Source organism: Eriocheir sinensis, chromosome 44, assembly GCF_024679095.1.
Source record: "Eriocheir sinensis breed Jianghai 21 chromosome 44, ASM2467909v1, whole genome shotgun sequence".
Taxonomy (NCBI): Eukaryota; Metazoa; Arthropoda; class Malacostraca; order Decapoda; family Varunidae; genus Eriocheir; species Eriocheir sinensis.
The window spans coordinates 14,061,787-14,072,922 of record NC_066552.1 but is presented as its reverse complement, the minus strand read 5'-3'; the positions used below and the strand labels follow the sequence as shown (position 1 = coordinate 14,072,922).

The 11,136-nt window shown below is 44.3% G+C and overlaps 1 protein-coding gene and 1 long non-coding RNA gene across 3 annotated transcripts in view; both read right to left on the bottom strand.

Annotated features, from left to right (window-relative positions):
- The window catches only part of LOC126980609 (uncharacterized), a 21,366-nt gene extending 19,736 nt beyond the window's left edge, over nucleotides 1-1,630 (bottom strand). Inside the window, exon 1 of one of the 2 annotated variants that reach the window (XR_007733422.1) lies at nucleotides 1,577-1,630. This is a non-coding gene — a long non-coding RNA (uncharacterized LOC126980609). Of the gene's footprint in view, nucleotides 1-1,359; nucleotides 1,548-1,576 lie in introns of those variants that run through there. The other variant, XR_007733421.1, reaches the window with a different exon arrangement.
- A 2,974-nt stretch (nucleotides 1,631-4,604) lies between these two features.
- On the bottom strand, nucleotides 4,605-9,973 carry LOC126980602 (THO complex subunit 4-like). Its single transcript, XM_050830708.1, has 5 exons — nucleotides 9,685-9,973; nucleotides 8,350-8,496; nucleotides 7,462-7,738; nucleotides 6,308-6,463; nucleotides 4,605-4,978 (listed from the first exon to the last, which is right to left on the bottom strand). Exons 1-4 carry the CDS (start codon nucleotides 9,904-9,906, stop codon nucleotides 6,309-6,311), a joined length of 801 nt encoding a protein of 266 aa, XP_050686665.1. The 5' UTR covers nucleotides 9,907-9,973; the 3' UTR covers nucleotides 4,605-4,978; nucleotide 6,308.
- Nucleotides 9,974-11,136: the final 1,163 nt, after the last annotated feature.

Sequence of the window (11,136 nt, the reverse complement as noted above, 5' to 3'; positions counted from 1 at the left end):
AACAATTAAATAATCTAACTGTCTAATAATTTATGTATCTATTTAACAGTTCAGTATCGGTAATGGTGATGTGTGTGGGTGAGAGAGAGAGAGAGAGAGAGAGAGAGAGAGAGAGAGAGAGAGAGAGAGAGAGTGCCAGCTAGGCCCGATCCACTCATCCACCACTGTTAGTATTGGCACTCACCACATGACTGCCAGGCCTGATCCACTCATCCACCACTGTTAGTATTGGCACTCACCACATGACTGACAGGCCTGATCCACTCATCCACCACTGTTAAATTAGTACTGGCACTCACCACATGACTGCCAGGCCTGATCCACTCATCCACCACTGTTAAATTAGTACTAGCACTCACCACATGACTGCCAGGCCTGATCCACTCATCCACCACTGTTAGTACTGGCACTCACCACATGACTGCCAGGCCTGATCCACTCATCCACCACTGTTAAATTAGTACTGGCACTCACCACATGACTGCCAGGCCTGATCCACTCATCCACCACTGTTAGTACTGGCACTCACCACATGACTGCCAGGCCTGATCCACTCATCCACCACTGTTAGTACTGGCACTCACCACATGACTGCCAGGCCTGATCCACTCATTCACCACTGTTAGTACTGGCACTCACCATATGACTGCCAGGCCTGATCCACTCATTCACCACTGTTAGTACTGGCACTCACCACATGACTGCCAGGCCTGATCCACTCATCCACCACTGTTAGTACTGGCACTCACCACATGACTGCCAGGCCTGATCCACTCATCCACCACTGTTAGTACTGGCACTCACCACATGACTGCCAGGCCTGATCCACTCATTCACCACTGTTAGTACTGGCACTCACCACATGACTGCCAGGCCTGATCCACTCATTCACCACTGTTAGTACTGGCACTCACCACATGACTGCCAGGCCTGATCCACTCATCCACCACTGTTAGTACTGGCACTCACCACATGACTGCCAGGCCTGATCCACTTATCCACCACTGTTAAATTAGTACTGGCACTCACCACATGACTGCCAGGCCTGATCCACTCATCCACCACTGTTAGTACTGGCACTCACCACATGACTGCCAGGCCTGATCCACTCATCCACCACTGTTAGTACTGGCACTCACCACATGACTGCCAGGCCTGATCCACTCATTCACCACTGTTAGTACTGGCACTCACCATATGACTGCCAGGCCTGATCCACTCATTCACCACTGTTAGTACTGGCACTCACCATATGACTGCCAGGCCTGATCCACTCATCCACCACTGTTAGTACTGGCACTCACCACATGACTGCCAGGCCTGATCCACTCATCCACCACTGTTAGTACTGGCACTCACCACATGACTGCCAGGCACTCATCCACCCAGAAGACACCACCACCTCCCCGCGGGCAGGTGGAAGCAGTGCCAGCAGATCGCCACCTGGTACTCCCCTGCCCCGAGGAGCCTCTAATGAACACTACCCAGCCAGGAGACATCACACCCACACTCCAGGCACCCCGGGGCAGAGGTCACCGTCCCCCAGGGGTCACCACACTCAGGGGTCAACACTTACCCGGGTGTTTAGCGAGGGCGGGGCGGCAACACGTTCCACATGTGTGATCTGCTAATGGCGACTAACGCTCAAGTTCCCGCGCGAAATATCGTACTCAGAGCATAATATAATTACCGGTTTCTGACGCCTAACCATTACCAAGAAACATCAGGAGTTAACTATTTTAACGATAAATATTTATGAGTCTCGTTATTGGGGACCAGGAGATAGATTTGGGGTCGGAAGTCGGTAAATGAAAGAGGCATGAGTACATCAATCTGGCAACTATTACTACTACATACTACTACTACTACTAGTAATAATAATGATAATAATAATAATAATAATAATAATACTGCTGCTGCTGCTGCTACTACTACTACTACTACTACAACAACAACTACTACTACTACTACTACTACTACTACTACTACTACTAATACTAATACTAATGCTAATACTACTACTACGTACTACTACTACTACTACAACAACTACTACTACTACTACTACTACTACTACTACTACTACAACAACTACTACTACTACTACTACTACTACTACTACTACTACTACTACTACTACTACTACTACTACTATCCCCGCAAACACATCTACGTAGTCACCACGTGACCATCACGTTGTGCTATCCTAAGTCTATATACATAGACTTAGGTGCTATCGTTGTAGCAACGTTATTTTCTTACGTGAATTCAATGTAGATCTGTTGACTCGAAATAACGTGGAAACAACGTAGATATATACGTGAAAAAATCACGTCAGAACCACTTGCATAGCACTTTGTGTAATATATATATATATATATATATATATATATAATATATATATATATATATATATATATATATATATATATATATATATATATAATATATATATATATATATATATATATATATATATATATATATATATATATATTATATATATAAATACAAATACTTTTATTCCTGAATCTAAAAATACAAATACAAATACAAATCTAGCTCCTACTGGTTCAAAAAATACAAATAAAAATACAAATACTCTTATCGCAGATTACAAAGATGCAAATAAAAATTCTACTGAGATTATGCAAAAAATACAAACATATTTTTTTCACACAAGTTTACACTTTACTATCATAATTGCATCATATCATCATTAGTGCCCAGAAGGTTTGCTGGCCAAGTTTTGCTCGCTCGTAAAAATTGCCGGCCTTGCTAATTAAACGCCCTCTCAGATGGTGCCGAGGTTGCACAGCTCCCTAGAATATTCCAGGCAAAGGCTTCAAAATTTTGAAGCTTTTTGTATCGCGCCAGTACCTCAGTGGGTTGACATCAATAGGCAGAACACCGGCCTCCTTCTAGGTACGTTTCAAGTTCTGTCTTCAGCACTGTAGTGTCGTTTGTTGATGCACTTGCCATCATTTCCCCACCTGGAGGCATATAGACAAAAATTAAGACGAGGTCGTTTTACACTCATGCAGCTACTATTGCTGTTATTGCTGCTGTTACTACAAGTCTACTACTTCTACAACCTACCATTATTACTATTACCACTATTACAAGGCCTACAGCTTCCTTACGCCCAAGGAAATCAGTGCATCACGCCCATAACCTGCTGATTTAAATGCCCGAGCCTGCCAGGTGGAGGCGGTGGGCGGGGCTTCCTGAAGGTTGTCCACGAATCTACTTATTTATTCCATGGCTACGGGGAGATAAACCACATGCTGGCTTATACCTACTGCTTCCTCACGTCTAAGGAAACCATTATATCACTCTCATAACGAACAAAATACAGCAGGAATTTCCCCAGGCGTGCGAGGATGAAATAGATGAAGCGGTCACCCCAGTGTTACACCTCGTACCCTGTGGCCTTGCAACACTGCCACGACTCACCACTGGAAACATTTACCAACCCCTTATAACCCCCTATAACCCCACGTAGCCCCCTAAAACCCCACATAACGCCCTAAAACACACATACACATTGTTATTAATATATTTTACTGAGCACAGCGACTATAATAAAGCTAAACGCCGATATCATATTTGGTGCAGGTGTCAGTTCGTCCTTCCTTAACCTATCATAACCCTCTTACAACCCAACGTAACCTCTCATAACCCTACATAACCCCTCTAAAGCCCTATAAAAGTGAAACAGCCCATCACGAATCCCATACAACCCATACCCAACCCCCACAAACTCTCCATAACCCCTCAAAACGCCACATAACCCATCCACAACCTCTCAAAATGCCACATAACCCCTTAACATTGCCACATAACCCCTCCACAACCCTTCAAAATGCCACATATATATTCTCTTCATAACCCCTCAAAATGCCACATAACTCCTCCACAACCCCCACATCAGTGAAATTACCCCTTCCCAATCCTTACAACTCAACATGACCTCTACCCAACCCCTTTCCAGCTCTCCACAACCCCACATGACCCTTCTACAACCCCCACAATACTTCTCTGAACTATCCACATAACCCTTCACAACCCAATCCAACCCTTTCCCAAGCCCCCAATCCAACATAAACTCTTTCAAACCCCAGTCAAACCCTGTGTGTTTGTATGTGTATACTGGTTGCATTCTCATTAGTATTGCTATTATTATTACTACTACTACTATTTCTAATGCTACTACCATTTATTATCTTGCATCCTATTTTTTCTAGAGTAATACATATGTGCAAAGTTCCTAAGCTGTCCATTGTATAATTCTTTGTCAGTGAAGGAATAAAGATAACAGTCGACTCTTTCATGAGTTGGACAGGTGACTTACACTACTAATGGTTATCAATTTATGCACTCACTGGATGATGCTCTGCAGTTCACTACAGCCACAACCTTCACTCACTCATCCAATTATTGATTTTTTTTCATAAGTTGAAAGACTCAAGTCCAAAATGTTCACCTTTATTGACTGTGAAACACTATTAAGAGATGCACAGTTAAGGAGTTGCATAAATAAGTTGAGTTACATCTGGGTGCAGGAACCTTCAAATCCAAGGGGATAAAGTCAGACAAGCCAGTCTCTTTTCCATAATTTATTCACAAAAGGTAGATATAGAGATATATGTATATGTTCATTTGTTACATGGGTACTGGTAAGAACACACCTGCATACGCAATCTTCAAAGGTTCATTGTACTTCCATACACAAAATAAAAATAAAATAAAAAGTCTAGCCAGGTGTAGACACTGAGGACTACACTGTATCAGGTAACTTGAGTGAATACACCTTTTAAAAACTAAGAAACAAGAGTGTGTAATCTGGGATCTCTTAGCACTAATGGCCTATGCTAGCTAAGGGGAACAAACACATCTTATCCTATACTGTATAAGGTAGTTGCGGTGAGCAGCTTGGCCGACAGGTCACCCAGGCACTGCTACAAGGCTCCACCTGCTGGGAGAGAGAGAGAGATATCAGTGCCGGGGCCAGAGGGGCTTGGTAACTACATGTCTTTGTCACACAACACATTCTCCAGGCAGCAAGTGTTAAAAGGGTCTGCTGTATGCTTGACTTGCCTCACTACAGCAAGCTAAGAAGTGAATGTAAGGAGAAAAAAGTAGGACGAAAAATAGGAACAAGACACAGAATACTTGTGTGGTGGCAGGCAGGAAGGTGGATCCGTGAGCCTGGTGGTGTGCCTGAAGCCGCCACACCACAATAGCCTCCTCACACCCGTCGCCACGGCGGTGCCAGCCGACACAAGCTTACCACAGCTGCTTGGCCTCCTCCTCACCCCATACACCACCAAACCCTTGTTGCTTGCAGCCCACCGCCAGCCACAAGCCGGCACTCTCCAGCAGCCACACCAAGGGATCAAGGAGGCTTGTGTGCTCACCAATCAAGACATTTCACCATTCTTGGCGCTCAGTGGATGATGCTCTGCAGTTCACTACAGCCACAACCTTCACTCACTCGTGCAATTATTGATTTTTTTCCAGAAGTTAAAAGACTCAAGTCCAAAATTTTCACCTTTATTGACTATGAAACACTATTAAGAGAGGCACAGTTAAGAAGGACTCTAATGACAAACTGAACTGGGAACTTGTTTTTGATTAATCACATAATTTTGACCACTCTCTTGTTGAACTCTTCTTTCTGATAAAATGTTTTGACGCTTCTATTTGACAATCTTGGCAGGCAACTCTTCTTCTCCATGTGTGTGTGAGTGTGTGTGTGTGTTATCTTGAGATTCTTTTTTCTTGGTAACTTGACGAGGTTTGCTGATAAGTTGTGTTGCTTGAGTGTTGCTTTCCTGATGATGTCTTGAATGTTCGTTGCTGTTGTAGTTAAGTTGTGTTGCAGTCTTCCTCCGCCTCAGAGCCACTCTTTTATGTGGACCGGACAATCAATGAGTATCTATTACATGTCCTCACCAACACACAGGCCTTTCCATCACTACCCATCACTGTGTTCCCAGCAATACATCACAAGCAAGAATGACTTCTGTGCCACGCGTAACTAAGGTTGATTCACCACAAGTAAGTGTCACCACTCCACAGTTCCTTCCAATCAATCGCCTTCTGACTGAGCCACACTCCACCTGCCGCTACACTGCCCCGTCATGGGCTCTCGCGAGATTACACTGCACTAAAAAAAACCACCCCCTCCCCCCGCCGAGGCCCACCACACGCCAGCTGGCCCCGCAGCGCCACAGCCGGCCCAGGGCAGCTTACACTCCCCTGATGATGATGATGAAGGCCTCCACTGCTGGCCACCAATTACCTCACTTGTTGACCTGGTTGACATAGGCGTCAAGCTCAGCATCCAGCTCTTCAGCGGTGGGCACCTTGGCCCGTGCCCCCCGCCCAAAGCCTCGGCCCCCTCGCCCGCCGCGGCCACCCCTGGTGTTGCCGCGCATCCCACGGCTGCCGCGACCACCTGGAAGGAAGGAACACACGTCAACACAAGTCTAGGCTGCCTACCAACACTGCCTAACACACTGATGGGATGACACAGCCTTCTAGGACACAAGCTGACACACTACTAGGGTTACACAGCCTTAGAGAACTTAAAAATGACCTGACTCACACTAGGCAACACACTGATAGGGTGACACAGCCTTAGAGAACTTAAAAATGACCTGACTCACACTAGGCAACATATTGATAGGGTGACACAGTCTAAGAGAACTAAAAAATGACCTAAATCATCCCCTAAACATGTATTATGACTCAATGCTTCCAAAAATGAAAGATTATTCAACCTCCAAATATGTAAGACTATTCAAAACAATCTCCAGAAATGCACAATTCCTCAAAACAACTTCAAAATGCATTATATAGGGGACGTTACGATCCCCTTCCTCAATAAGAAAAGAGAGCATGGAGAGGAACAGTGCAACAAGACTTGGAAGTGTTAGAGGAGGGATTAGCACTGGAATGAGCAAGGTGGAGGAGGATTAGCACAAGTTAGAGATAGAGGAGGGATTAGCACTGGAATGAGCAAGGTGGAGGAGGATTAGCACAAGTTAGAAATAGAGGAGGGATTAGCACTGGAATGAGCAAGGTGGAGGAGGATTAGCACAAGAATGGGAGATAATGGCATATTGTGTAAATGATATAGTAGTAGTAGTAGTACCAAAGCCCCTGAGCTACAAGAAAGAGGATCAAGGAAGGTGGAGGAGGAGGATTATTGGGGTGTTTTGTTCTTGGTGGCGCAAATGCAAGGTCATATGGCGCGTAACGTAAACTAAATAAACTATATATAATGGTGAATAATTAAAAGCATGATATAAAGACTCCATAAAAGATGAATAAAGCAAGGTGAAGGAGGAATATCAAAACTGCGACCCCAAGAATGGGAGATGAACTATAAATGAAGAAGTAGAAGAAGAGGAAGAGGAAGAAGTAGCAGGAACAACAGGCTCTCCCACTCACCAAAGCCTCCGCCTCCTCCGACAGGTCTGGGTGCTCCTTGAAGCCTCTTGACAGGGGCCACTGAGCTAAGCCGGCCGCCCCCACCACCCCCCATGGACCCCCCCTCCAGCGTGATGTTCATGGCTCTCCCGTCCAGCAAGACACCGTTGTACTGCTTAATGGCCTTATTCGCATCGGCATGGCGCTCGAACACCACGTGGGCGGTGCCGAGCGACCTTCCCGAGCGGTCGTAGTGAACTGCAGCGTTTCTCATGGCGCCAAACTCCCCGAACAGCTCCTGAGGGCATGAAACGAAGGTCAATAGTGCAATGAAGGTCAATAAAGGAGGCTTACCAAGGCTGCTTCTATCACCTCTTCTGACTTCATGAGCTCCCATATTTATCTATTAACATTAATTTCCTTGTGGCATAACTTACTTCATTCAATATTGCTGGTGAGAGCTTCTCCTGACTTCATAAGCTCACATATGTATTTATTTACGTTTATTTCATGGGGGCATACCTTACTACATTTAATATTGCCCTTACTCTGCTTCCTTTACAATGAGAGAGAGAGAGAGAGAGAGAGAGAGAGAGAGAGAGAGAGAATGATAATGAGAGAAAATGAGGAGAATAAAAGAATGAGCATGAGGGAGAATATGAGAAAAAAAATGAGAATGAGAATGAAAATGAGACAATGATAATGAGGGGGAAAAAGAATAAGAAAGAGAATGAGAGAGAGAGAGAGAGAGAGAGAGAGAGAGAGAGAGAGAGAGAGAGAGAGAGACGAAGAGCAGCTTCCACTGGCTAAAAAATAAATAAATAAATAAAAATAAACATAATTCAATGAAGAACAAGATCAAAGCAGCTTACAGGCTGACTACAAATAAAAATCGAAGTTTCAACTCACGTGAATGTCTGAATCTGAGACGCCAAAGTCCAGGTTAGAGATGAGAAGCTTGGCAGGTCCCGAGGACAGGCTGGGGCGCGGACCTCCCCCGCCGCCCCCGGCACCCCCTTGGTACAGGTCATGGCTCCAGCGACCCTCAACGTTGCCCTGCGGAACAACAAGGACATGAGAATACAGCCTCGGGGAAAGGATATTTGTGTGTTTTAAAGATGCTAAACAAAACTGGGGTATATAATAATAATAAAAATAATAATAATAATAATAATAATGTGGACCAACATGGAAATGAAAAAAATGCCAGGGAAAGGATATTTGTGTGTTTTTCAATATGCTAAACAATACTGGGGGAATATAATAATACCAGATGTCACTACAAACTACTACGTCTTTGTGCCCAAGAAGCTTGAACTACTATTCTTTCAATTATTGCAAATTACTTGTGCTTCTGTGGGACTTATAACAATTACACCTCAATTTGTGACACTATTGTTAATATAAATGTAGTTGATATTGCCTGCTATTTTATTTATTGGTAAATGAGAAAATAGATGACCGTTGGAAGCCTCTCCTCATGAAAACTCATTCTTGCATGAAAGGGCTGCATAATCAAGCAGAATCGGTTGGAGTCTTTCACTCATGGAGTTACTAATGACTGGAACAAGTTACAAGTTCAGTGTGTGTGATCCTTCAGTGACCTCTTGCAAAAAAATAGATACCTATGGCAATCACATGCAACAGATAACAATGAGGCGGGCAACAGGATCTGGCTGGATCATTAGGAAACCCGTGGAACTCATTAGCAAGCCATGTGTCAGAAAACACACACCACAACACAGGCCCATAATTATTCACCTTGTGATGAGTAAATATTCTCACAATTCGTATAACGGGAGCGGGAAAGGCCGAGGAAGGGAAGGAAACGGATGTGATGTGACTCGCCCACACACGAACACACAGGACAACCTCCATCAAATACGTGCACAACTATTAATTTTACGGCATAGGGGTCACTTTAGGCACATAATGGCGGTAATAGAGCCAGTACAGGGGTCAAGAAAGGCGTCCATATCTAACCCTGTCCAAACGTAACTTTGCCGCCCACGCCAACACACACACACGCCCATAACTATTGATACTAAGGCATAAGGGTTAATTTTAGTGTATAATAACGTAGATACAGGCAATATGGAGGCCAAGAAAGGCGTCCATATCTAACCCTTTGTCTAATCGTGTCCTTGCCGCCCACGCCGACATACACGCCCATAACTCCTGATCCTAAGGCTTATGGGTCAATTTCCTCACATAATAACATAGATAAATTCACAAATGACTCACCCTTTGTCCGAATGTGTTCCTGCCGCCCCCCGATGGCCGCGGCCCCGCCCCGGCCCGGCCCCGTCCGGCCCCGAAGCCTCTGGTGGTCCGCATGCCCCGTCCGCGGCCCCGCATGCCCCGGCCCGGGCCCCCACCTCCTCCTCCTCCTCGCCTCAGGCCGGGCTTGTTCTTGCTGGCCTTGATGATATCGTCCAGGCTCATCTCCATCTTGTTGTTGACCATGCTGGCGGGGCTCAGGGACGCAGTGTATCCTCTCCCCGTCAAGGCGTCACGAGTACTGGCTCCCTCCCACAATGCACCGGGGGTAGACGCCGCCAGGGACCAAAGTATCATACGCTGTTAGTCTGAATTGTCGTACTTTGGATGTATTGGACGAGAAAAATTGTATCTGTGGCACGAGTTATGTCAGTAGAGTCACTTCATAGCCCTTTTCACACTTTTTTGTCATCTTTACACTCTTTTCTGTGTTTTTTCCAGGGTGTTTTAAGGCTAGTAGAAGACATGTAGGCTGAAGGAGCACATGAGTACTTTGTAAGGTATTAAGCTAGGTATGGGTGCATTAGTATAACTATTCTTAACTCAAAATTATTTGTTTTAATGTTGTCGAGACATCATTGTCTATCGTATGGACGCTATCGTATTTATTACAGGCACTTATGGATCGTATATATAGAATAATTGTCGCACATTTCATCAAACTGAGCGTCTCGTCTGATTCCCTGCAGGAGTTGCCATTTCTGATGCTTTTCATTCTTATTAAAACGCTAAAACCTTACTTTCTTTAAATCGCATCACTTTCAATTAATCTATAAAACCACTCAAATAGTATCCTTGATCAAGAAATGTTATATAATTGGCAGAATACAATGGCTAACATTCTCTTCAAGCCTCACCGACGGTTTCGGACAGGCCAATCTATCAACAAGAACCATTTTGTTAATATATCTTTTCCTATGGCGATTTTGGGGGCTATGTTATACAATCCTTTAGGTCCGTGCATCAGGAGCACTTATAACACGCTGGGCTTTATCAGTAGGGGAGGAGGTGGGAATATGGAACACTAGGGTGGTAATAGGAAACGGCCATTTATCTCAGAAACTACGAGCTGCTGTCTATCGGTAACTGAATTTAAAGATAGCATTACTAAAGGTGTAACGAGAGAGAGAGAGAGAGAGAGAGAGAGAGAGAGAGACTCACACAATGTTGCAATTTGTCAACTTTACACTGCAGTTTTTTCCTTCTCTGTGATGAAACATGAAACAGCAACATTTGGAGGAACTCAGGCAGTGTTGGGATGCTGCATAAGACCTTGAAAAAACCTCTCTATCATATATTTTTTAATGATGAATAAATAAAATATATTAGATAACTCAGTGTTGGGAGGATGGATACACGTTATAAGACTGATAAGACCTCTGTCATATACATTTTTTAATGATAAAGAAATAAAAT

Bases quoted from the DNA above. Each gene is read 5' to 3' on its own strand.
- LOC126980602 (XM_050830708.1), bottom strand. From the start codon at position 9,906: ATGGTCAACAACAAGATGGAGATGAGCCTGGACGATATCATCAAGGCC. The intron at 7,739-8,349 runs GTGAGTTGAAAC...TCATGCCCTCAG, and splicing joins TCTCAGATTCAGACATTCAC to GAGCTGTTCGGGGAGTTTGG. The intron at 6,464-7,461 runs GTGAGTGGGAGA...CCTTCCTTCCAG, and splicing joins CGGAGGAGGCGGAGGCTTTG to GTGGTCGCGGCAGCCGTGGG.